Raw genomic sequence first — 27,624 nt, 5'->3', positions numbered from 1 at the left:
GAGATGGCCTAACCATCAGACCATTACCTATAACAGGCCATGAGAAAACACCCAACCCTAACTCGACACGAAGACACATACATACAGTGTAACACTAGAATAATACCACCTCGCTAGCTGAAGAATGATGAGGAACCGAGCCTGCTCTTAAAAAAAGGTTAGATTTTCTTTTTAACGCATATCTTTCTCAAACTTTTGAGGCCTTTTGGATAATATGAAGTGTGGTATCTACAAATTAATATACAGTATGTGGGAAATATGTCCACTTTAATTTTAATTTATTTTTTATGATAGGATCTAATTTAATTTTAATTTTTTTATGGGGAGCATCCATCACACTAACTTGACACAGCTCCCTCGAATGTCGTATAACTATTGCACTATAGCATCAAATGTGATTGATGTACATCGCAATGCGCAGACATTATAATAGTGTTTCTATAAAACACCCTTAGTCATAATAATTATGTTATCTTTAACTATCAAAATCAAATTAAGGTGTAGATGCTTTCATCATGCTCCTTTTGAGTAAACAACTACGGATACTACCTCTAGTAAGGCTATGGTCACCATATTATGCATATGACCATGTAAAAATATTATTTTATGAACTGCACTATTTATAGAGTGAGATTTAAAATGAAAGATGAGTAAATTACTGGAGACTAAGGTTATGTCCAGTGGTGGCCGAATGCGAAAGCGCATGCGCCATGGCGCTCATTTGCGCAACAAAAAACGCCCATTTATAGTGTCTCGAGCATGAGAGTGCGCACCCTCTCCTGCAGAGAAGAGAACGTGTGGCCACACGAACGACCACACATTTTACGCGACAATTTGCTGGAAGTATACATAATGGGATGTGGTCGCACAAAATGCGCATGTGCGAACTGATTCGTAAGCTGTTGGACATAACCTAAGGTACATCTTTCATGCATGAACCTACGACGACAGAACCCAGAGACAACGGCGGCCTGAAAATGAGTCTTAGTCTATCTCCAGCCTCCCTATCACACCTCATATCACATTCCCTATTTCAAACACCACTTTGTAAATAATAATTATACAGTGCAAAACAATGTTTTGCACAACCATAATATGCCTGCTCCTAAGCACGACAATCAGCACGGCCTTAGAGCAAGCACGGCTCAGAAACAGACAAGTGATGATGGTTCAGTTAAGGGCCTTAGCTCTCCAGCAGACCAGCAGACTCTCTATTCCACTCCCTATCTTACTCTCTATTTTAAATTTTACTCTGCAAACAGGTGCAAAATAGTACTTTGCACGACTATTTACACGGCGGAGATGGTCTTACCACGAGATGGCCTTACCAGTTCTGGGGACGGTAACATTTAAACATTCCAAATCTTGATGCCCTCACAAGTCTGGATCTAGAACAAAGTTAAAATCTTCTTGCAGTTACAGTTGTAATGTGCTCATTGGGTTTGCAAAGTAGCGCTTTACACATTTTGATGGCTCTTTACTAGAGTGTTGCTTGAACATACCCTACAGTGTGGTCGGAGCCATTGGCACAGGTTCTTCAAAAACCCGAACATGAAGGTTCCCATCGAGCGTTAGCTTTTCTAGCAGGGTCCTGCAAGTCTGTCAAAAGATAATGCATCACTAATTGAGCAGTAACCTACGGATTCAATCTCTCAGGATCCATACAGAAAATGGGCCAGATACCTGAGGATTCAATACATCCATCCTACGGATAACATCTTCCTATAACACAACAAGAGTAAAGCATGCGATTAGAACATGGTTTCCTTTTTTTTAGAAAAAAGTTAACTAATGAAAAAAAATCAACTAAAATAGGAGTAGAAACTTAATATCTGAGAATAAGCCATTTTCCAGCCACAACACAGAGAGGATTGCCTGATCAAGACAAATGAGCCATAGTACACATTTTAAATGTATCACTAGAATTTTTAATAAGATTGGAGACAACATTTTGAAGACGAGCTAAATAATTTCAAAAACATCAAACAGCAAATATGTTTGTATCTACTGAGGTCAACATATAAAAAACTAAAATATGGAGCATACATGTATGAGCATGTATACCTTATGTCTATAATCGCCATTCACAGATATTTGTCAACTTTGACAAATGTTACCTAGGCAACCATTATTTTTATCAGGTGCAGCCAAAAATGTTCTTGACAACTAATTCTTGTCTTCTATTTAACACTCCAATCGCAGAAGTGACTCTTTCAAGAGCATGTAATATACCAGTTCAAGTTTAACTTGTGACACCTTCATATGTATTAAGATGTCATGATTTTAGTTGGACGTATGTAAACATTGAGTTTCCAACAGAAATCAATGGTCAAAGTTGTGGTGTTTTTAAACCATGTCCATGTGCGAAAGGGTTTTTAGCCAAGTGGTTAAATGTTTCCGAGTAGCACCTCCAGGTCCAAGCCTCCTAGGTTTGATCCCCCTCAGGGGCGAATTTCTGGCTTGGTTAAAAATATTCCCTCGCGGTGCCCCGCCTACTCCCGGGTTATGTCCTGCGCGCCACCCTCCGGTTGGGCCGTTGCAGAGTGAGCGGTGACGACCTGCTAGTGATGGGGGCCAAGCTACGAGGATTTTCTCGGCCGGGTTATGTCCTGCACGCAACCCTCCGATGGGTTGTGTGCGCCTTGAGTGCTGGCCACAGGCATTATACCGGGAGGGCGGTCTTTCCCTCCTGGTCGAGTTTTTTTAAACCATGTCTATGTCCCAAAAAATCACCTTTTCTCTAAGGACCATGTTTCGGTCTCTTCTTAGCCATCAGTGGGTTGTGTGCGTCTTGCGTGCCAGCCACAAGCATTATACCGGGAGGGCCGTCTTTCCCTCCCGGCCGAGTTTTTTAAACCATGTCCAAAAATCACCTTTTCTCTAAAGACCATGTTTCGGTCTCTTCTTAGTCATCAGTGGGTTGTGTGCGCCTTGAGTGCCGGCCACAGGCATTATACCGGGAGGGCGCCCCCCCCCCCCTCGAGTTTTTTTTAAACCAAGTCCATGTCCAAAAAAATCACCTTTTCTCTAAGTAGAGGGGATATTTGTGTGAAGAGATCAGCGAACAGAACTAAGGATGTGTTTGGTTGCGGGTCAGGACGGGATGGAACAGGACCATCCCACACACTAGAGTGTTTGGTTGTGAGTCAAGGCTGAGACGGGACCATCCCCACAAAAATACTATCACTAGAATATTGTCCCTATTCATCCCTCTGAATCGGACGGACAATTGCGTCCTCCCTGGGACAAAGCCCCTCACGAGCCCTTCTCATCCTCAGATCCGGCTCCTTCACCCCGCTGGCCGGCGAGCGGCGAACTCCAGGTGCAGAGCGGGACAAGGCCCCTCGAGCGGTGAGTCCCCTTTCCCCTCTACTCTCCTCTTCCCCTCTGATCTCCTCTTCCTCCTCCATCCCTGGGCGTGGTGGCCACGTACCAGGCACCCGAGTTATGCTCGTACTGCGGCGGTGTGGTGGTAGCAGCCGACGTGGAGAGCACGCCGCAGCTCTGCTTCGCATCCGACGCTGCTTCTTCTGCTCCCTCTGCTCACGTCGCCTCGTGTCCCTCGCCTGAACATCCGTCGCCTCGTGTCCCTCGCCTGAACATCCACGCTGCACCTGGAGTTCCAGATCCTGGGTGCCATGTCCATCCACGCTGCACCTAGAGTTCTAGAACTTGTAGTACTGTAGTCTAATTGATTTTTGGTGCTAGTCTGATTGATTTTTGGTGGACTGATATCACAAGTAGTACTGTAGTCTGTAGGTAGTAGGATTGATTCGCCACAACATCAGTAGTACTGTAGTCTGTAGTGGATTGATTTGCCATGTTATAGGTTCAGAGAATAATGTCCGATCTTCACATGGAAAAATAAGCTCAATTAAGAAGAGCGATATTCCATATCTAAGAAATGAAATCGTAGATTCATGCGTACTATAATGTCTATAAAACTAAAAATAGGAAAAAGATAAAAATGTATAACAAAAGTATGAAATATATAGGAGTAGATAAATTAAATTATAAAAAACTTATATTTTGATAAATGTTCAGCAGGGAAAAAATGTTGAATGTGTTTTAGGTACAAGTCCGATGCATACATGCAGTTAACACTTATATTTTGTTATTATGGACAGTTTGCATGAACACTTGATTGTACACCTATATATCAATTCTACATGATTGTTGTTTGCTTGAGATTATTTCCCCAAATATTGATATGATTCCAGATTCATCATGACATGCCATATGTTTTTTTGGATTTGATGCTTACATGTAGATGGATAAGAAGACCAAGGTTATAGTTTGTGTTGCTGCTGCACATATATTACTGTCAATGATGGCTATGATTATTCATTCTAGAAAAAGAAAACGAAATGCAAGGAGGACTGGGATTACCTATGCACCAATGCATGAAAGGGATAGAACTAGAATTGAATATCTCAACACAAAGATTTGGAGGGATGACACATGTATAAACATGATTAGAATGAAAAGGGCTTGTTTCTTTCACCTAACTAAACATTTTAGAGAGCGTGGTTTACTTAAGGACACTATCCATATGTGTGTTGAACAACAAGTGGCCATGTTTCTAAATACAGTTGGGCATAACCTTAGAAATAGGTTGATTGGCACGAATTTTGGTAGATCTGGGGAAACAGTTAGTCGATGTTTCAATAAAGTTCTTCGTGCAATTGGTGAGCTACGTGGGGAACTAATTAGGCCACCTTCATTGGACACTCCAACCAAAATAGCAGGGAACTACAGATGGGATCCGTATTTTAAGGTGTGAAACTTATCACTCTTTTGTTTTTAGGTATATATTCATGTTGCACATATGGCCCCTAATGTTTCATGCTTGTATTGCCCTTAAACTAGGATTGTATTGGAGCTATTGATGGTACACATGTAAGAGCCACTGTTCCTAGAGATATGGAGCATGCCTTTCGTGGTAGGAAGTCCTATGCGACTCAAAATGTAATGGCGGCTGTAGATTTTGATCTACGCTTCACTTATGTGTTGGCTGGTTGGGAGGGAACAGCTCATGATGCTAATGTATTACGAGATGCTTTAGAACGTGTGGATGGCCTTCGCGTTCCACAAGGTAATAGTTTCACTTATTTGCTTGTAAATGACAATGTTTATGGAATTATGACCATAATATATATATATATATATATATATATATATATATATATATATATATATATATATTATCATTGTATTTTAGGTAAATTCTACCTAGTTGATGCGGGATATGGAGCAAAACCAGGATTCTTGCCTCCTTTCCGTGGCGTGAGATACCATTTAAACGAATGGGGCAATAATCCCGTACAGAACGAGAAAGAGTTGTTTAATCTAAGGCACTCATCTCTTCGCGTCACAATTGAGCGTGCATTCGGGTCATTTGAAGAGAAGATTCAAGATTTTAGATGATGCATCTCCTTTCTTCCCTTTTCCAACACAAGTTGATATTGTTGTTGCTTGTTGTATCATTCATAATTGGGTCATACAAGATGGGAGTGATGAGTTTATTATACAAGATTCTAATTGGCCTAGTAACAGTCATGCTACATCTTTAGTTGGCCAAGCAAGTGAGCATGCTGCTATGGTTGCTTTGAGGCAAGGAATTGCAGACCAGATGTGGACAGACCATCAGAACTACAACGAAAACTAGTATCTTGTAATATTTGTAAGAACCATTTGTAAGGATGCTATGTTATTGCAAGGATGTATTGGCTACTATCTTTTATTTGTAAGAACTATTTGTAAGGATGCTATGTTATTGTAAGGGCATATTGTTTGCTGATTTTAATGTTGCTATGTCATTGTAAGGAAGTATTGTTTGCTAATTTTAATGTTGCTATGTTATTGTAAGGAAGTATTGTTTGCTGATTGGTATGATCCTGAAACTTGTAGGGAAGAAATGGAAGCTGAAGGACAAGGCTTCACTAATGGGCATGCTACCTGGACATCAGCAATGTCCTCTTTCATGTTGTCCTACCTTACCAATGTGGTGTCAAGTGGCGAAAGGACATCGTCTGGTTTTAAGAAAGTTCACTACAACAGTTGTGCAAAAGCTATCAATGAAAAGTTCCAAACTACCCTCAATGGCGAGGAGATCAAAAATCATCTGAAAACTTGGTCCAGAAGGTTTGCCAAGATAAATAGGATAAGAAAAGTGAGTGGTACAGGCTGGGATGAAGATAGTTTTACTATTACTTTGGATGAAGAGCACTATAATGGCTATGTTAAGGTATTATTTCTTCTACCTGCAATATGTGTTCAATCTGCAATATGTGTATAATCTGCTATATGTGTTCAATCTGCAATATGTTCTACCTGTAATATGTGTATGATCTGCAATATGGGATGAAGATAGGTTGTTCCTTTGTTACTGCTTCTTGGCAACTCTCTCATCTTCCTATTACACATATCTCAACTTTCAGACTTATGTACACATAATGCAGATTTATAATAATCCAAATGTAGGATCACAAGAATGATGCTGATTGTTTAAACAAGCCTCTTGAACACTTTGCTGAGATGCAAACAATATTTGGAAACACCATGGCCACAGGTAAGTTTGCAAAGGATTCTAGTGCAGCTTTAGGTGAAGATGATGAAGTTCAAAATGAAGAGGTGATGGCACATGCTTTCACTAAAAGGATGTCCAGTTGTGATGATAATGCCACAACATCTTCTACAAGCAAGACCAGGAAGAAGGCAAAAAAACGTGATAGTGAAGAGGAGGGGTTGATTGCTGCATTCAAAAGTGTCGGGGATACCTTATCCAATGCTATTGAGAAGGTTGTCACAGGGGGGCACTGATGTGCCAGATGATCTTTTTGACAGTTTGATAAACCTTCCAGGTGTGTGTGCTTTGTTCTTAACTTCAGATTTTGTAACCTATTTTCTATTGATCTATTAGTCCAATAAAAACTATTGTAACCTAAAACCTGAAAACTATTGTAACATATTTTTTGACAATTTGCAAAACTTTGCAGGTTTTGAGCAGAACCACATATCTCTGTATTTCAATTATCTGGTGGCGCACCCTCACATTGCTAGAGCCTTCAACAAGTTGCCATTCGACCACAAGTTAATCTAGGCTCGCAATTTCATCAGTGAAAAGTTCCCAGGAGTGTGAGGGCAATTGGTAGGTAGGCTTGGAGGGTTCTTTTGCTTGAACTACATCGAACAATGAATTGTGATCTATGTACGTATGGATTTTGTAGAAGCCTTGAACTTGATATTATGTGTACCCAGGAGTGTGAGGGAAATTAGTAGATAGGCTTGGGCAGTTCTTTTGCTTGAACCACATCAAACAATGAAATGTGGTCTAAGTACGTGCAGATTTTGTGGAAACCTTAAACTTGGTATTATGTGTAATGCTAGAACACATTATTATGTATTGTGTGGAATTAATAATATGTGTGTTTTGTGGACTTAATATTAGTTGTAACATATCATGAGATGGGGGCAATGACTGCAAGCATTTTGATTGAATTCCATTTTTTGTGAAGGACAAGTGTAACAGTTATCTCTCAAACCAAACAAAGGACAAGACCAATCCATCCCCGGTTATACCTCTAACCAAACAAAAAACAAGGACCATCTCATCCCTCCGACCAAACAATACCAGAAATCATTTCATCGCCCAACCCAGGGATCATTCTATTCCGTCCTCATTTGTCCCGCAACCAAACGCATCCTAAATAACTAGCCATGGGCAAAGTAAAGGGTGGTTTGTGCTGCAGGTGCCAAGTATTCTGAACAAATAAAGTGGTAAAAGATTCGAAGCATTTGCAAACCGAAAGTACCAAATAACAAGTACTATAGTAGAAAAAATGGGGCTCCCTATACATGGGTACTCCATCTCTGACCTAGTATATTAGTTCTCTAATTGGTTTCCGAGATATAACTATATGAGTAATGTACTCCAATCATATTGTCATAACTAAAGTGAATCTTCAGTATTCCAAACATTCTAACATCACAGAAGTAAACTTTGAATAATTCAGAATGAGGAAGTAACATGTCTGGAAATTGATTTTGAGATCCTAAATCTTTAACAGCTGGAATTGAATGCAATTAGATGTGAACACTACATATATACTCCTAGAATAGTATACAACTTTCCTGCTGTCTAAGCTAGACTTTACATACCTGAATTCTTTCTCAAAAATAAATTTATTTTTCCTAAGGGATAGTGTGGCGATGCCGTAAAATGAAAGAGAACTTATTGTGGTATTGCACTCAACGAACAAGCATAATATTAGTTTTCTATTTAGAAAGAGCAGGCACAAACAATAAAAGCAAATATACCTCCGATAGTCCTGGATAGTGCATGACATAACCAATAACTCGGCGACTTAAACCTTCATAGAGAGTGCTATTAGTACTACCATCACCATTTATCCATGGTAATATAGGCTGATAACAATGCCTTTCACAATTATGATAGAAACTACTCTCCTTATTGTTCTCTCCTGGAGTAGATAACCTTTCCGCATCCCCAGGATCTTTGCTGTGCATGTAAGGTGGGCTCAACTTGCTTTGAACATTAATTACTGTCACTGTGTGCCCATCACCAAGCATTTTTATTGGACCAGGAAAATTAATAGGCTTGGTATGCTTCTCTTTCAGTAGATTTTTTGTGTTTTCATTATCAACAAATTGAGAAGTTGGAGGATCTGTACAGCAGCAACTATCACATTCTGCAAGTGTAGCTATATGATACTTTGACGAATGTAATGAGTCCACAATCTGAACGCCATCATATGCATTGACCTATGGAGCAATTGAATGAATCCCACCCATTAGCTAATAGAGAAGGGCAAGCAAACCAAATAAAAATTCAACAAGAAAGCAGCACAGCTTATAATAAATAAGTAACAAAAAAACAACAGTAACATTTAATCCACACCTACAGCACTAGTATACTCTGGATGCTACAGAATTACCTTAACAGCCAGCTGAAATCTTTTGAGAGTGTCAACAATTATTAAGACCAGCTGCATGGCTGCACAGATTTGTAAGAACAAAAATTGTAATGCTGGCTGTTATTAAGTAAAAAAAACTATGGAAAACATTGGTCATAAGCATATTAAGCGAGTGTTTGAATGCACTAGAGCTAATAGTTAGTGGCTAAACTTAGCTGGAGACATTCAAACACCCTAGCTAATAGTTTAATTATTAGATATTTTTAGTAAATTTTTCTCGAACACGCAGGAGAGTTGCGTATCATTTCATTAAAAGAAGGATGATAATAATTACAATGGCCTAAACACCACTCCCACAAACACACACACAAACAACACTAGTAATAATAACCCCCTTCTAACCGGGGTTGAACACAAAAGCTAGGTCCGAAAGACGGGTCAAGCCTTTGGCCCCCGCAAAACACCACATATTGAACTCATCACTGGCTGAGGTAAGCAATCTAGCTATAGAAGGCTGAGCACCATTGAAAACACAGTCATTACGGTGCCTCCAGATAGTCCAAGCCCCAAGAACCACCAAAGAGTTAAGGCCATCTCTAAGGTCCTTAGGAGTAACCTCAGCCGATCTACTCCACCAAGCTTCAAAGTTGATATTTCACTAGCATTTTTTAGCCAACTAACTTATTAACTCTAGTGCATTCAAACACCCCCTAAGTACCTTACCTAACGGATGCAGTGCCTGCGAAAGTTCTCTCAAGGTAACTCCTTGCCCACCAGCTTGATGAATAACAAGAAATGCATTCCTGAACAGTTCAGGAGACAATGTGAACAATTCATTTTGGTGCTCAGATACTGGTGATAACTCTTCCGCATAATTTGTCATGGCATCCCAAGGCCATCCACTGTATGAGTTCTCCAACTGAGATTCAGACAATAAATGCCTATATGAACTTAAGCAATTTGAAAACAATGGCATGATGTGCCTTTCTGCATGCAAATCAACATTCTTTTTGCTCATTGCCCAGCTTGAAGTAAAAATAGAGGATTCTTTACCATGAAACTCTTGCAAGAAATTGCTTGTTTGAATTCTATGAAGATTTAGACCTATTTGGATAGCAGGAAATCCTTTCTCCCGGCGGTAGCAAAAGTCACTTTCTATCTTTGGCAAAGGCTTCGGTTTCTTAGCCTTGCTGCTTTTCAGTTTCACTGTATCAGCCTTGCGCTTATGACTGTTGTCAGCCAAACCGCTGGTATCTACGACCAAAGGACCAGAGCTGTTAGGCTCATCAGCCTCACCAACTCCTTCACTAGGCAAGAAAGGTGAAATGAGAAGGTTTCCTGACAAAACCAGAGAGAATAGATGAACAATTTCTCCACATTGTATATCTGGATACAAATAAACTCCACTGTCTGTAGTATTCTTTTGCTGAGCTATAAGCCAATTAGAAAATATAGAAGCCTTTTTCCCTGAACCAAATGGAAAAGGTGAACAACAAGCATTGGTTAAGAATTGTGAAGAAAGGGTGTACGGCTTCCCACCACTCCCAGTAACCTGCAAAATGGCAAAAACAGGGGCTTTTAAGTCACAAGTCACACATAAGTAAAAAGTCAAATGTTCCATATCCCTCATGACATCACTTCAAGTATCACGGCCTAAATCAACTATAAGTCCAACTAGGTTTGGCCTAAATCAAACTTTCTGACTGACCAGCAATATCTGTAAAACAGTATTATCTCATATGAAAAGAGTTACATAGCATATAAATAGTTTCATTATGAATTTAATAATGCCAATATTATGCTTGTTAAGGCATTATAGTCAAGGATATTACGGGGCGTTTGGATCCATTCATTTTGGAGGAAATGAAATTTACTTAATAAAGTAACCTAATTGGTTTGGATTTTGACATTTCACCACTTTCTAAAGTTCAGATATAAGCCTATCTCAAATTCATAGGGTGGAGGATGGGAAATGATTTTATATATCAGTAAAATATGTTTCTATTTTCTACTCTGCAATTTATATGACGCTCTTCGGCTCACCCTCTATAGTAAAAATATAGCACATAAATATCTCCGACATCTTGCTAATAATAGTATACAAATATGTTTTGCATAAAACCACATTAGCTTAATTGATATGTGCCTAAATTACTATTACTAGAATGAGTTAGAAGTGACGAAACTCTAACCCTAATCAGGGTTGGGAGTGCATATATATAAGCCAAGAGTTGGACCAAGCCCATTACATAGAGGGGTATACAGGTAAATACACAACGACTGACCCAAAACCCAAACAGTATTTAACACCCCACGCAGTTTGAACTCTATCTTGTACACATGTTGAGACTGGATCGAAACTCGACGAAAACCCTCGACGGCAGCCCCTTGGTGAAGATATCAGCGAACTGCAGCGTGGTCGAGATGCTCAGAACCCGAACGTCATCGGCGGCGACACGCTCGCGAATGAAGTCCAGGTCGATCTCCACATGCTTCGTGCGCTGATGATGCATGGGATTGGTGGAGACGTAGACTGCCCTGACGTTGTCGCAGTAGACAAGGGTGGCACGTTGAAGGGGGTTGTGGAGCTCCTGAAGAAGCTGGCACTAGCCAGGAGGCCTCGGCCACGTTGTTGGCCACAGCGCGGTACTCGACCTCCGCACTGGAGCAGGAGACGACGGGCTGCCACTTGGCGGCCAGGAGACGAGGTTAGCGCCCAAGAACACGACATAACCGGAAGTGGACCAGCCCGTGTTGGGACATACAACCCAGTCAGCGTCGATGTAGACCACAAACTCCGATGTCGGGAGGGTCGGAGTAGAAGGCCGTAGTCGAGGGAGCTGTGGAGGTGGCACAGGATCCGCTTCAGAGCGGTGAGATGGGACTCACGCGGGGTGTGCATATGCATGCACACCTGTTGTACTGGAGGGCGCCGGTCAGGCTCCGGTAGGACGTCGCGTCGACGACCGAGGGCCCGTCGTCCTCAGAGAGCTTCGCTTGAGTGTCGACAGGTGTGGAGCAGGGCTTGTAGTCAGACATGCCAGCCCGCTCCAGGATGTCAATGGCGTACTGGCGCTAGTGGAGGAAGAGACCCTGAGTCCGGCGCTCCGATGTGATGCCATGGCTGAAGTGAAGGGGCCCCAGATCCTTCATCGCGAACTCCTACTGAAGGGCGACGATCATGTGTTGTAGGAGGTCGGCGGATGTCGTGAGCACAATGTCGTCGACATAGAGCAGGAGGTAGATGGTGTCGTCGTCGCGCCGGTAGATGAACAGGGATGTGTCCGACTTGGCCTCGACGAAGCCGATGGAGGCCAAGTAAGAGACGGAGCGACTGTAACAGGCACGCGGCGCCTGCTTGAGGCCATACAGGGAGCGGTTCAACCAGCAAACCAGATCCGAACGAGCGGCGTCGACGAAGTCGGTGGGCTGGCTACAGTAGACACTCCGTCAGAGTGCCGTGGAGGAAGGCAATCTTGATGTCGAGCTGATGGATCGCCCAATCCCGAGAGAGGGCGAGGACGACTCGAACGGTGGCGAACTTGACGACGAGGCTGAAGATCTCGTCGTAGTCCACTCCGGGGCGCTAGGTGAAGCCCCGAAGGACCCAACGAGCCTTGCAACGGTCGAGGGAGCCGCCCGAGGTCAGCTTGTGGCGAAAGAGCCACTTGCCGGTGACCACGTTGGTGCCTGGTAAACGAGGCACCTGGTCCCAAGTGTGGTTGGCCAGCAGGGCCACGTACTCCTCCATAGCGCAACGCCGTTGGGGGTCGGCGAGGGCGGCGCGAACGGAGGGGACCGGGGAGGCATCCGGAGGAGTGGCAGCCGTGTCAGTCGCCAGGATCAGCCGGTCAACGGGGTGGAGAACGCCGGCTACGCGACGAGTCGCCATCGAGTGGACGTGCCCGGGGTTACGGTGGATGGCAACCGGGTGGTACACAGGAGGCTCGATGCGGGCCAGCGGGGCGTCGGGAGTGGCCCGCTCGCGGCGGTGGTAGACGAGGGCGGGGTCGGCGAAGCAAGCCACGCTCATCAATGGGGTCAGCTCAGCAAGAGCCGAAAGAGTGGTCCCCTCGTGACAGTGGTAGCCGAGGGCGGGGTCGGCGAAGCTGACCAAGCTCGTCAATTGGACCGTGCATGGCATGGGAGGGGTCGACGGAGCTACATGCGGCACAGGCGTGGTTGACAGGGCCGCGCGTGGCGCGGGCGACGGGGCCGCGCGGGGCGCAGGCAAAGTCGACGGGGCCACGCATGGCGCGAGCGAATGCGTCGAGGCTGCGCGTGGCGCGAGTAGAGGCACGAGCGGAGGCGTCGGAATGTTAGTAACCAGGTTCCCGGATCGATGGGATCGAGGAACGGGAACATGGTACGCAGTACGCAGTACACTACAAAAACTAGGATTTAACACTACTGGAACAAGATTGTTCCCACGTTCCCGAAATGGAACGAATGTTCCCGGAACAAGGAACGTGGCCAAGTTTCCAGTTCCCGGTTACTAAGGTCGGAACTACGTGTGGCGCGAGCAACGGCGGAAGGCAGGGCGGCTAGGGTGGAGGAGGAACCGGATCGAACTCAAGGAGAGAGTCGAGATTGGTGGGTGGGGAGAAGCCAGCAAGGGGAAACACATCTTCGTCGAAAACAACGTGACGAGAAATGACTGCGGTGGGAGACGTGGTCAAGACAACGATACCCCTTGTGATCAAGGGAGTAACCGAGGAAGAGCGAGTGGAGCGAGGAGATAGCTTATGAGGAGCGGTGGCGGAAGTGTTGGGATAGCAGGCACAGCCGAACACTCGAAGGTGGTCGTAGGAGGGGGTTGTGCCATACAAAGCGAAGTGGGGAGTGGGATGGCTCACCGCCTTCGAGGGGAGGCGGATGAGGAGATGTGTGGCGGTGTTTAGGCCTCTGCCTAGTAGCTGGCAGAGAGAGACGCCTAAAAGAGAAGGCAGCGGGTCATGTTGGTTGTGGTCCAAATGATGCGTTCGGCCCGGTCGTTCTGGGGAGAGGTGTAGGGGCATGAGAGACGCAACTGGACACCATGGGTGAGGAAGAAAGAACGAGAGGCGTTGTTGTCGAACTCGCGGCCATTATCACATTAGAGGGCACGGACAGGGCGACAGAACTGGGTGGAGACCCAGGCGAAGAAGTGGGTTGAGGGTGGCGAACATGTCAGACTTCAACCGAAGAGGGAAAGTCCATAGAAAATGAGAGAAGTCGTCCAGAATGACCAGGTAGTATTTGTAGCCAAAGAGGCTAAGGACAGGAGAAGTCCAAATATCACAATGAACAAGATCAAAGACCTGAGCAGCCCCAGACGTGGAGGTGGAAAAAGGAAGGCGAGAGTGACGGCCGAGCTGACAAGCATGACAGAGGTGCTCAGAGGAGCCCCGACTACATGAGATATCTAAGCGGTTGGAGAGCTAGGACATCACGTCAGGTCCAGGGTGCCCGAGACGACGATGCCAAACAGTGGAGGTGGTGGTAGTAGCGAGGGCATGAGGGGAGGATACACTGGTGGGGGAAGTGGATGGCAAGTGAATAGAGTAGAGGGGGTCGGAGCTGTCATAGCGAGCGAGCACAGCACGAGTGGGAAGGTGGCGTATGGTGAGCCCCCAGGGATCGAACTCTATAGAACGGTGGTTGTCACTTGTGAAGCGACGAACCGAGAGAAGAGGATGAGTAATGGGGAGCTACAAGAACGTTGTTAAGGTAGAAGGGTCCCGAGAGAACCGATGCACCTACTAAGGTGACCGGAAGGGTGAAACTGTTCCCCACCACGATAGAGGAAGGATGTGAGGGGTGTGGAGGAAGGTAGTGGGATAACGAGCTGGTGGTAGGAGTGGTGTGGAAGGAGGCTCCGGAGTCGACCACCGAATCGGTTGGAGAGGGAGAGGTGGTGAAGGCACGTGGTGCAAAGAGAGAGTCAGGGGAGGTGCTCCGACATAGCCACTAGGTGGGGAGGGAGACAACGGGGTCTCGATCACCAGGGAGGCAATCACAACACGGGGGAAGGCAAGCGGTCCAGGCATGTGGTGGCCCGCCTGAGGGTGGAGCTCGACGCAATCACGGAGAATAGGGTTCATGCCCAATCGAAGGCCACGAAAATGCCCCGGACAAGCTGGTCGTCGTGTAGGAGGATTCGCATAGCGTTCCCAACGGAACTTAGCAGAGCTAGGAAGGTGGTGGCGCCGGCGGTCAGGGCAAAGGCAGGGTCGAGGACGTCAGGAGCCATGGGATGCGTAGGGCCACCGGTGATCGGCGTAGGCGGCGCTTCGGTGAGGGAGTGGGCCATGGGCGGGGCACCGTCAGTGGGGACGTAGGTGGAGAAGGTGGCCACAGCCGCAATCAGAGCGTCGTCGGAGAGGGCAGCAACAGTGCTAAAAGCGGAGGCCTCCGACAAGGGGGCCGCCGAGGGGAAGTAGGCCAGCACGGGCGAGGCCACGACCATGGATTGCGGCGATGGTCGGAAGGGGAGGTCGGCGCGGCACTGTGATGGAGCCAGCGGGCGAGCCGCACACGGGCAGTGCAGCAGCGGAGGAGGCACCTGCGCAGAGCCGGGGAAGATGTCGGCCTACTAAAGTGCACTGGCGCGAACTGCAGCGGCGACGACGTCCGAGGCGGTGGGGTTCGTGCCGAGCAGAGGAGGTGGGTCTGCGGGGCGGCGTGAAGAAGATGGCGCGCGATGCCTAATAGGAACGACGATCGTCGAGCTAGACGGCTGGATCTCGGCGAGAGCAGGGGGCCAAGCCGATGGAGGTCAGGGGGCCGTCGGCTAGGGAGGGAGGGCGCGCGTCTGCTAGGAAATGAGGGCGTGCGACGGCCCTCTGGCGGAGGCGCGTAGGCTGGGTGGTCACTGGGGAGGGTCGCGGCTGGTGTTGAGTGGTGCCGGCAGCGGGATCTCGGCGGCGGCGGGTCTCCCTGAACAAAGAGGAAGCGCAGAGGATGCGAACGACGGCCGGCCGGCGACTGGGGACGCGGTGCGGGAGGAGGCGAGTCTCGACAACGGTGGCCGACAGTGGAGGCACGGCCGCGAGCCCGCGCGCAGGAGAGTCCCGGCGGCGGCGGCCATCTGCGGAGGTGTGGTCGCGAGCCCGCACGCGACGTGGCCGAGGGAGGCACGGATGCTGGAGCCGGCCGGACCTGCGAAGGACACGGTGGCTGCTGAGGAGATGGAGAGGAGGGGCAGTGGCCTAGAGGGGTGGAGGTGGTCGTGGCCAGGGGCAGGGAGAGGCTGGCAGCGGCTGGAGGTGGGAGGGAGGAAGAGAGAAATCTGAAAACCTAGCTGTGGTACCAAGTTAGAAGTGATGAAACCCTAACCCTAATCAGGGTTGGGAGTGCATATATATAAGCCAAGAGTTGGACAAAGCCCATTACATCGAGGGGTATATAGGTAAATACACAAGGACTAACCCAAACCCTAACAGAATGGAATTCAATTCCAAGGATCCAAACAAGGCCTTAGTGTAATCTCCAAGTCTACGGTTCTCTTGTGTCTCTGATGAACTCTATATACAATTGCCATTATGCCTCAACACAATTATCCAATTCAGTTTCGCTTATTTGTGACATGTATCACAGCTCTATGTTTTATGATCCAGCCACCCCTGCACTTCCCCCAGGAGAATACATCTCCATTCTGGGGGCAGCCTTCTAGGGTTTTTTCATGGATGGATCTTCAACGCCATCGTCACGGGGAGTCCGCCCTTCAACTTTATCTGTGTCGTCCTCACGTCATCCGACGCCCATCAGCCAATCGACACCACGACCGTTCGTGTGCCTGTTGCAGGCTGCCCAGACGCAGATCTGCTTCTGGGCTTGACGTCGCCGACGCGCACATCATGGGATTCACTGTCCACCATCTTCATCCGCAAAGGCGCACGAATCTGTTGTGAGCCTTCTCTGAGCGAAGGCAGAGCCCTTCATCCATACACGAATGTCGCAAGTCCTCATCCACGTCGTCGCGACCATATCGAGCATGGCATTGCCCATCTGCGGCCTCAATAGTCGTCACGCATATCTGTGTGGCCTGTCGTGCACTATACAGTTGCCAGCACTTCCGCACCCATCTCTATGTCGTACATGTGGCATCCTCGTCAACACGGCTGGCCCGTCCACACACATAGACCGTGTGCTCGTCCAACACTCGTTAGTGTGTCGGCCCACCCTATGGACGGTCCCATCCTAGCTTGCCAGTGTTCCCAGTCGTCCCGTCATTGTCTCATCAGGTTCGTTGTGCTTCGTCCATCCTAGACTAGGAGATTACACCAATACCCTCGATTACGTTGCGTTTGATAGGGGTCTTAAGGTATTATATTCAAGGATATAGTGTAGTCTCCTAGTCTAGGGTTTCCCTCTTGTGTCTTGTGTCTCATGTACTCGTCATATAGTCACCATTGGGCCTCAATACATTATCCAATTCAGTCTCTCTTATTCGTAATAATGTTATCAATTTATATAAAGTTCTTGCATACCAATGGTCTAAGTTAGAAAAGTTTGAATTAGACTAAACCAAGGTGAACTTATACTTGTGATCGAAAGTAAACTGGAAAGAAAAAAATCCTTTGAGAACAAACTAAGATATTCTGGCGACATTATTTCAAAGTGTATCACCTACTTTTTTTATCGAACACGCAGGAAATCTGCGTATCTTTCCATTAATAGATAGAAGAAGGTACAACACAACACACACAACTCAATCCACACGACACAACAAGACACAGCACAGCCACCACACACAAACACTCTGAACAAGGCACAAGATTATCACCCGGGGTCAAACACAAACACTACAGCTGAAAGCAGGTTCAACCTTTTAGCTCCGGCAAGACACCACATCCTAAGCTCATCACCAGCGAGGGTGAGAACACTTGCTAGGCTCGGCGACCTCCCATTGAACACACAGTCGTTGCGATGACGCCAAAGGCTCCAAGCGCCAAGAATTACTAGAGAATTGAAGCCTGATTGGAGATCTCGGGGAACCTTCTCCACAGCCCTGCTCCACCAGTCTTTTAAGCTGCAAAGAGCATTGTCCGGTGAAAGATTAGGCAACCCGGACCTGCGCAGCAAGAGGTACCAGAACTGTCTTGCAAAAACGCAAGAGATGAGAAGATGTTGTATTGTTTCCTCTTCTTGGTCGCAAAGGGGACACGCAATGGGGTGGGGTAGTCCTCTTTTAGCAAGACGATCTGCGGTCCAACATCTACTGTGCATGGCAAGCCAAAGGAAGAAACTGCACTTTGAAGGTGCCCAAGACTTCCAAACACGCTCAAAGGCTCCAAAAGAAGTGGATCCTAGGAATAGCATATCATAAGTCGACTTTGAAGAGTATTGGCCGGACGAGGCATCTCCAGATATGCTTGTCTGGCACTCCATGACTAAGGGAGAATTCTGCAATAACTTCACTAAAAGTCAAAAGATCAGAGATGACAGCTCAAGTGATGGTGCCTCTCAGGTCCCGGATCCAAGCCATCTCCACTAGTCCTTCTGCCACCGTTCTCCTATTGGCAATCCTAGTCGGGACGAGGGCGAAAATATGAGGGGCTAGGTCCTCAATCCTCTGTCCCATCAACCATCTATCCCTCCAAAATAAGGTGTTACGACCATCACCCACCTCTGTAATCATAGTTGTAGAGAGGATAGATTTCAGCATGCTGGAACTCTGGAGAGGCAAATCAGCCCAAGACTTCGAGGGGTCTGTTTTTTCCAACCACAACCATCTTACCCGTAGGGCCCAATTCAGTTTTTGTAAATCAGAGATGCCAAGACCACCAAGCTCCTTTGTACGTGTCACTTTGCCCCAAGCAACTAAGCAGTGACCACCGAGCACATCTTTTCGTCCTTTCCAAAGAAAGCCATGTCTAATTTTGTCAATGGCTTTGATAGCCCATTTAGGTAAATCCAAAGCCACGGCGTGATACATAACTGTTGCCATGAGCACATACTGCACTTGGATAGCTCTCCCAGCCCGAGTCATCAAGTGTCCACTATTTTCACAAAAGAGAATGGTAAAATTTAACAGGAAACAGATAATACCTTGTTAACAAGATTCTCAAACGCTTTTGATCCATTTTGCTCAATGTACCTCTGTGCAGCTGAAATTACATCATCAGGCCTACTTGATTCATCCTTCTTTGGAATATACCAGATGTTTACAACTTGCTGATTTACAATCATTGGCCTCACAAAATGCTCATAAACATGTGCAGCTCCATTGAACTGTGGCAATACTAACCAGCAATTAAAGAACAGCTTTGCATAAGACCAGAAAGGAAGCCTGCAAAGAGCAATAGTTAGCTGCTAAAATTAACTAAAGACAACCAAACAATCTAGCTAATAGTTCAGCTATTAGCTACTTTTAGTAAATTAGCTAATAGTTAGCTAGCTATTCGTTAACCAGCTAATTCCACTAGCAATTTTTTTAGCAAACTAACAATTAGCTCTAGTGCATTCAAACAGGCCCTAAACCATTTAAGATCACTAGCAAAGAAATTAAGGTACTATTGTTTATAGCCCTAAAAAATATTCCACATATGACCATTATGGTAAGTTCCAAACTGCACATGGAACTAAAGCTGGTGAAATGCCCACTCGTGCTGAAAGTTTGTTGTTTTACCATTCGAGTACCGGAGCAAAGGTGAGCTCGAATAGAGTGATAAATGAGTACAGCACCCAGTACGTGAGCCATTGCTGATCATCCACAGCAGATTTTGTTTCAATTGCTCTAACAGAGGCATACCTGTGGAAAACGGCCAATGAGGTAAAACAGAAACAATAACCATCAAATGGAATACAGTTAGTGTCTATATGTTTATCTAAAAGGTTAGTGGGTTAACTTACAGAGGATACGCAAGTGAAACCAAAGGCCTGCAGAGACAATAAAATAGAGGATTAAAAATTCTTCAACTTGCAGCTGAACATTCAGTGATGTACAAAAACCACAAGGTAAATGCTATAACATTTAGCAACCACAAGTTATCCATATTCTCAGGATATCACGTGCTTTTATATTGCCATGTGCTACATGGGGAAGCTATCCTGATTATGATACTGATATGCAACGGAAGATGCTAGTAATTCTGCAAAAGTTGTAAAATCATAAGGAGCTAGTAGCTTAAAATTCCATCCTTATGTTTAAAAAAAAGGGTCGGTAAACCATCATCAAAGATCCACTAATCTAAAAAGGAAAGAACATCAGCGTCACTAACAGAATGTCAGCATCATGAGTTCCATCATTTGGTCAAATCTTACTTGCTAACGAATTTTTTTTTCACATAATCTTGGTCGTGGATGGACATATCATTTTTTTCCCCTTATCCTTCTTCGTTCCTTTTTGGAAGTTTAACACGCTCCTTCAAGACTAGGGCCAAATTGCCGAAGTCCTAATGTCGGATGCTACATGGCATTTCACCATTTCATCGACCATGCTCAGCTCCGCATCAGGTATTTGGGTAGGTTCACGATCACTCGCCCTAAGTACGCAAATTGTTTACTGATGCTACTGGTATGAACAACCTCCGCATCTCGAGTGGAATAGCAGCACCGCTCACGAGTCGCACGGGGAACGCAGAGACGAGCAGCTCTAAGAGCTAAGAATCTGAAGTCGGGGAATCAGATCAGGAATGCGTACCCCGCGAGGACATCCATGTTGTTGACCAAGACCTTGAGGAAAGATCCGGATCCGCCCCCCATTCCGTAGTTACCCCCAGCAAAACTGCGAAATCTGTAGAGGAATGCGAAGGCCGAAGCCGAACTGAGATGAGCGGGAGCCGCTGGGTTTGGTGGTCTAGAACCTGCGACTGCGACTGCGAGTGGGAGGCCGCCTTTCGTTTTCTTTCTTCCTTCACCACCAACCTCCGCGTCTTTCGTCGTCGACCTGACGTGACAAGTGTTTCTTGCAATCTTGCTCTTCTATCTCAATGCCTCATCCGAATACGACATGTGGACCAAGGTCGTGGCACGACGCACGTGATAGCAGAGGCCCATGAAGTATTACCGGATTGGGCCGGACCTAATGGGCCTGTAGGATACAGGAGCCACAGGAAGCCATCGTCATCTCTCATAAGTCATAACGAATCTTGCACCAACAGCGGGCTAACGGATAGGTCCATGACGCCCGTTCACTCGCGGCGTTCGTGTGATTGCGTTGCGGCTCGGTTTGTTGGAAAAAGAAAAAATAAATTATCAAGGAATTAAGTTGCAAACTTTAATATGTATCTGAAGTAGGAATGAATAAACAATAGCCGAAGAAGGGCTTTCTTTTAACTAAGTTGGATTTTATTAGATAAGGATAGCGGTGTAATACGGGTATAATTTACCTACGGCTATACGAGTATGGATATAGGTAGATATTATTGTCCGTTTATATACCCGCGAGTATAGAAATCATACCATACTTATCTTTATATTGGGTAAATTCCGTCGGATATTCAGGTTTCTATTGCCATCTCTAATCGCTTTTAGGTGGTGGCTGTGAGGGGATACAAAAGAGTGTGTTTGTATTGGGGATGTAGAAATTTTTTCACGGTTTGTTTGGGTCTTCACCCGCTTCTTCGATCTTCGCAACGTGAACTCTCTCGCTCCGCCTGGCGCGCGCCTCGGCCCAACAGCGACGCGGACGGAGGAGCCAAATCCCCAATCCCCAATCCGTCCGCGAACTGTTCATCAAATGACCCAAATATCTGGCCTCAAATGTCTCGTGCAACGTGCATGCATCTCCGATCCCTCCAGGTACTACTACCCTGCGCTCTCGTATTTTGCTTTTGCTGCTAATCGTGGATTCGTGGTGTTCCAAACTCGGCAAAGGGACGGGGGTAATCATGCATGCCGCTTTTGTTAAGTGCGCGACGTACGTACGACACAACACGCGCGTCCGAGCAAATTAGGCCCTTTTCCCGCCGTGACGGCTCGAGTGACACATGTACACGACAGGCCAGTGCATGCCGCCCATCTGGTGGCCTCTCTCATGCTTCGTAGCTTCATATGAGCTGCTGCCATCCTGTTCTGGAATATATAAACTTGCACCACCTTGCTCCTTGCATTGAACTGATATGTACATATGTTCATGTTCATTCCATGCTACACACTTTGAAATGGCAAAAGAGCCTCTAGTATAGTGGTTAAGGTTTCTCAGTACCACCTCCAAAATCTTTGGTTCGAATCCTCGTTGCGACGAATTTTTCGGCTTGGTTAAAAAAGTCCCCTAGCTGAGCCACTCTGTTGTCTCACAAACCCACTCTGGTTAGTCGTTAAAACCAATTCCACCTTAGTTTGAGTTAATGGTCCTGTTAATACAAAGCTAAGATCCTGTTAAGTTTAAGATCAGTTTCAACACTGCCCCATGTACTGTAGATTTCGCTGAAGTCACGCGTGCACATGCCAGGGGTCTGTTTTCAAAAGAAAAATTGAAGATATATATATGCAAGAGGCAAATATAATTCATAAAGAACTGATTAAGATGTGATGTTAGCAAAAGGACTGATTAAGATGTGGTGTTAGCGCGCAAAAGGACTGATTATTAAGATGTGGTGTTAGCAAAAAAGGTTAAGTCCACTTATTGTTGATCCAGCTGGATTAGCTGGCACTGTTTCTTCTTTTGAAAAGTCGATTAAGGACATATTCATGATGCGGGGGTAATGATTAGTTTTCATGGAAGCTTTAGGGGGTGTTTGGTTTATAGGGACTAAACTTTAGTCCCTCCACTTAATTCCATTTTAGCTCATAAATTGCTAAATAGGGAAACTAAAATAGAGTTTTAGTTTCTATATTTAGTAATTTAGGGACTAAAATGAAATTAAGTGGAGGGACTAAAAATTAGTCTCTAGAAACCAAACACCCCCTTAGTTCGAGCCATTATCTTCGCAATTGAAAAACATCCCATCCATTTAAATGGCTCAGCGCAGATTTAGTATACAGTTTGCATCTACTGAACTCGAGTGCCTTTGATTGTACGAAGCTTTGAAGCTTTTTTCTTCTTCTTAGAGAGAGAGAGAGAGAGAGAGAGAGATCAAATAAAAGAATTTTTTTAGTTCAAGAAAGTACTTTTTATCGATTGATGGACCTAGCTTGTAATAGAAAGAAAGAAAGTGTTGGGCAATATATATATTGTGTCTGTTCTTTTAATTCATAGATGGTTTAATTTATATAATTCCATCCACATATATTTAGCTCAACATATTATATCTACACTGCATGACCACCAGTCGCAATTGGCAAATATATATATACATCTGTCCCGCGCAGGGGTCAAGATTCTTCTCTGGGTATATGAGTGCATGCGTAAGCAAACACATTATATATATTTATATCTTATACTATGCGCGCAGCCGCTAATATTCTTCACATAATTTAAGCTCTCTACTAGTAGATAGAGTATCAACGTACGTACCGCACCAAACGTCAGAGCGCGCGACATGGACCACCGAAAAATCTAATTTAAAACCATTAGAGCCTTCTGCTAGCTCATTATATATAATGGCCTAGAGGAAGACAAATAAAGGGGTGTTTGGTTTCTAGGGACTAATTTTTAGTCCATACTTTTTATTCCATTTTAGTTCCAAAATTACTAAATATAGAAACTAAAACTCTATTTGAGCTTCTATATTTGACAATTTGTAAACTAAAATGGAATAAAATGAAGGGACTAAACATTAGTCCCTAGAAACCAAACACCCCCTAAATCTGTGCCTGCTAGGAATGTTAGAGTAGTGCTGCCAACAGCCAGCGTGACATGGATTACTATAGTCTAATTAAAAAAAGTACACATCTAACTACTGCATGCATGTATGAGATTAATTCCTTGGCACCCTCTGGTTTAGTACCATGCCTTCGTTGTTATCTTTCAATCAGCAGCATTAATTAATGGAGTTAGTCGAGGTATACAAACTCACACATGCATGTTCTATGTCGTTATAGCTATATATGAGTCCAAAACAAAGGCAAGGTAAGCTGAAACGACGACGATGATTTGAAGGAGAGTGGCAAATCAAGTGTAAATCATGGCGCAGCAGCCAATCAATCTGGAGGAGCAGAAAGGAGATCGAGGGCAGGGGAGCGCGACAGGCGAGGATGAAAGTAGAGAGACACAAAAACCTTTCTGAAAAAGGGGCCGGCCGGCGGCTACAGAGAGGGAGGGGAAGAAGGGGAGCAAAAGAACTATAAGCATGCACTGCGAAAAAAGCAAGTAAATGTGCATCTATCACACACAGAACACACCACACTATGCTCGCTCAAAACCTGATCGCACAAAAGCTGCTAGTGTGTTTTGAGGCCGAAGACTGCCTCCAGCCACACATGCATAAAAGCGATAAAGAGTGGGGAGGAGCTAGGTCGTCCTAGCTAGATCGAGCCCTCCCGTTGCAAGCAGATTCCTCCGGCGAAGACGAAATCATGCGAGAGCAAGAACGCGGCAGCAAAGAAGGGGCCCCGTGTCTGTGTCTGCGTGCGCGCGTCGTCGCTCCCTGCTAGTGCTAGTGCTAGCACTAGCTAGTGAAGAAACCGATGCAATGCAGTGCGCCATGAGTTAGTTGCTGCTGCTGCTGCTTTACGCTGATTATGATCCCTATGAATGAATTGCTCCTAATTTTGCTGTCACATCGATAGGCACGCAACGCATACGGGACGGCGCCACCTTTCGAAAAGGAAAAAAAAATGATCGCAGCAGCTAGCCCCCCTGACAAAAGCGAGGTCAAAACGAGAGCCCGTTTCAAAAGCTTGACCATCACCGGTATATATATATATACACTAAACTATTGATGCTACACACATCTGGTCGCTCAAATACGCGCGTATGCTATGTATAATGGCATTGCAGCGCAGAAATTAATGACGAGGCAGTGAGGTAAGCACGCAGGTTCCACTAGAGTACAGTACGGTGCATTATTAATTCGCCACAGAATGCTTCCGCGCATGCCCCTAGCTACTAATCATGAACAGTCGTATAGAAGATATTAATCTCTTTGTTTACCTTGGCTTTTGAAGTGGGCAACAGAGTGATAAAGCGGCGCGCCGGCCGGACCAGACGACCGTCCGGAGACAACTACTACTAGACACACACGGGAAGGAGCTAACAGGGACGAAGCCAGAATAATTTGCCACTGGGGTCCACTACAATTCATGATACTAATAACTTAGGTTGGAAATATATAATGCCATACATAACATTAACAATTCATAAAGCAATAACCAAGAACTATGAGAAAAATAAGCTTTCACAATATTAAGGGCCTCTTTGGCATAACTTTTTAGAGGACTCTATCTCGGGCTCACCATGAAACTCTACCAAATGGTCATAAAAACGGCTTCTTGTCGAGAGCTTTTAGAGAGCTTGAGTTATTTTCTTGTTGAGAGCCGGAGCATAAAAAAACGTGGCTTCTATACGAGCTCCTACTACATTTTTCTTATACATCATTCAATAAAAACGCAGGAGAAACCGTTTTGTCAAATGAATTACAAAATAGCTTCGGCTCCTCTAGAGAAGCCAATGAGTCAGAGGAGCCAGAGCCGAAGTTATTTTCAGAGAAGCCGAAGCCCTGCCAAAGACGACCTAGTTATCTTCTATACTTGTTCTCTACGGTCACAATCCTCCATCTTGTAAAACCAAACTTTCACATCATTCGTAGGAATTGTTGTCGCTAGAAATTGTTGTTCCACGAAACATGTTGTAAATTTAGAGGAATAAGTGACATGCTTCCAATATATTTAAATAAATTAAATATTCTAATTCCGAATAAAACAAGCATATAACTCAGACATATGCCATATGTAATTATTGCAGCAATGAACAGTAGCAATCCTAGAACATGTAAACATGTAAAATAGCTACTCAGATCCATTTCATAATTAAACATGACTTGCAGATGAAGAAGACAGATTAAACTAATAAACATGATTGTTTATCTTAAAATATTGCTCTCAAAATAGCGGGTTGCTGCAATAAACAGCCCTCCAACGCTAAAGAGTGATCAAAGATCCTCGACTAACGTGACAGTCCTATCTTACCAAATCAGGGTTTTAGATCAAATATTATGAGCCTAGAAATCAAGCATGAATATCAAGATCAAAACAATGTGCACAAGAATTAAGGAACAGTAATGAACTTAAATAATCAGCCTGAACAATAGTAAGAAATGACTAGGCACAAATAATATCTATGCTGAAAATTAACAACACACTAAAACCCAGACTGTCACGTTGTCTCACTACACCGCTATCATCATCGAGCTCATAAACAAATTGTGCAATCACACCCAAGTAAATAATACTAGCAGATTGCACAAAATTATTTAATAAATAAAGCGAGGCAACGGGTAACTCACAGCACGTAGATTGTCTACGTGGGAAGACCAGCTCAGCGAACACGAGGTTCTGTCCCAGAAAACCAATTCCGCCGCCCACGTCCGGACCTGCACGGCGGGAGGTTGACGGAGATACTGGAGCCGCTGCCGGAGCCGAGGGAGACGTCCTCGGCACCAGCCCGAGAAGAGGAACACCGCGCAGCAGGGAGCCCAAGAACCAGACCACGGTGGACAACAACCAGATCAGATGCACTGCACCACACAGGTGCTAAGGCACACCAACAGAGCACACGAAGTCCACGCTGAACAAGCGCAGCACCACCTCCACACTCGCCCGACACTACCAGCGAGGATCACCACGGGTAGACGAGAGATCGACGAACCGAACTCAACAGCGGAGCGAACTGGAAGAAAAGAGCAGAGAACTCGCGTTCCTCGTGAAGCAGCAGCCAGGGGATCAAGCCACCATATAAGGAGCTGAGAGGAGAGCAGCCGAATCGGGAGTAGCAAAGGATCTGCCGAGGGAATCGGGCGGGCGTTGCCATCTCCGTGGGAAGCGGCCAGAACGCCGCTGCCGCCCAGCCTTGGCGGCTGCTGCTCGGGCAGCCACCCTCTCCCTCCCTAGGCCCTCACGGCTGCTCCAGTTTAATCGAGCCCTAGCACTTGCCGGCCGGCTGGGCTGGGCTGCTCGGCCGACGGCCTGGCAGCGGCCCAGCTCGGCTGGCCCTTTTCCTTTTTTTAATTCATTTCTCATATTTCCATAAAGAAAATAAAGGGAAAAACCCTGAAATGAACAGCAATCCCCACCGTTTTCACTCTTATTTTCTGATCAATGTCATTGAGCTCCCGTACTGTTTATATACTACTTTTCGGCAGAGGTACTTGTTAGGTTTGAACCAAAGCCTATCCCAGTGTACTCCAACCCTGCACGAGTAAGCGGAGGACTACGCCTTGATCCACAAACCCTAGTGTGAGAGTCTTCGCACAAAAGGCACATAGTACTAGGCAGATTATCTGCTTCTCTTACGGGGCAGGGCGTTACGGTCATGCCCTTTGATATCTATTCATGAGCTCACTAGAGAGATAACCCCATTCTCTCCCGGACTGCGACCCCACAGTCAGCTCATATAGGTGAAATCATTAAAGAAATTATGTAGGACAATTTCCCTGCTTATAGCATTGACTTCATTAAGAGCATATCGCTCAACCTGCCATACAGATAGAGCACAACAGCTCATGAGACTCTTTGTTTTGTTGTGCTCTTGGTTTCACAGTGCTTCGTTTCCTGGAGCCTGGATCTCGGGATCTCCGGTCACACAGGACAGTTATCCGCAGTTGAAACCGCTAACAGGGTACGAGTCCCATTCCCATGCACGCTGCTTGGATTGGCTTTTGAG

The 27,624-nt window shown here is 45.6% G+C and overlaps 1 protein-coding gene and 1 long non-coding RNA gene across 2 annotated transcripts; one reads left to right on the top strand and one right to left on the bottom strand.

The window, feature by feature from the left end:
* Nucleotides 1-1,029: 1,029 nt before the first annotated feature.
* LOC103627728 (uncharacterized) lies at nt 1,030-20,891 on the bottom strand. Its single transcript, XM_035959279.1, has 9 exons — nt 20,563-20,891; nt 19,773-19,799; nt 19,549-19,671; nt 18,969-19,209; nt 9,660-10,488; nt 8,958-9,016; nt 8,320-8,784; nt 1,684-1,722; nt 1,030-1,599 (listed from the first exon to the last, which is right to left on the bottom strand). Exons 1-9 carry the CDS (start codon nt 20,622-20,624, stop codon nt 1,504-1,506), a joined length of 1,941 nt encoding a protein of 646 aa, XP_035815172.1. The 5' UTR covers nt 20,625-20,891; the 3' UTR covers nt 1,030-1,503.
* Nucleotides 3,808-5,027, top strand: LOC118472106 (uncharacterized). The gene is made up of 2 exons (XR_004849712.1): nt 3,808-4,777; nt 4,870-5,027. It is a non-coding gene; the product is annotated as an uncharacterized lncRNA (long non-coding RNA).
* Nucleotides 20,892-27,624: the final 6,733 nt, after the last annotated feature.

This window comes from Zea mays, chromosome 5, assembly GCF_902167145.1.
Source record: "Zea mays cultivar B73 chromosome 5, Zm-B73-REFERENCE-NAM-5.0, whole genome shotgun sequence".
In the NCBI taxonomy this organism is placed as follows: Eukaryota; Viridiplantae; Streptophyta; class Magnoliopsida; order Poales; family Poaceae; genus Zea; species Zea mays.
Note: the sequence above shows the minus strand (reverse complement) of the source record. Positions and strands in the feature narration are given on the sequence as shown.

Coding starts and splice junctions, on each gene's coding strand:
- LOC103627728 (XM_035959279.1), bottom strand. CDS start 20,624: ATGGGGGGCGGATCCGGATCTTTCCTCAAGGTCTTGGTCAACAACATG. Junction 19,672..19,772: donor GTTTCACTTGCGTATCCTCT/GTAAGTTAACCC, acceptor CGTTTTCCACAG/GTATGCCTCTGTTAGAGCAA. Junction 1,723..8,319: donor ACTATCCAGGACTATCGGAG/GTATATTTGCTT, acceptor GTTGTGTTATAG/GAAGATGTTATCCGTAGGAT.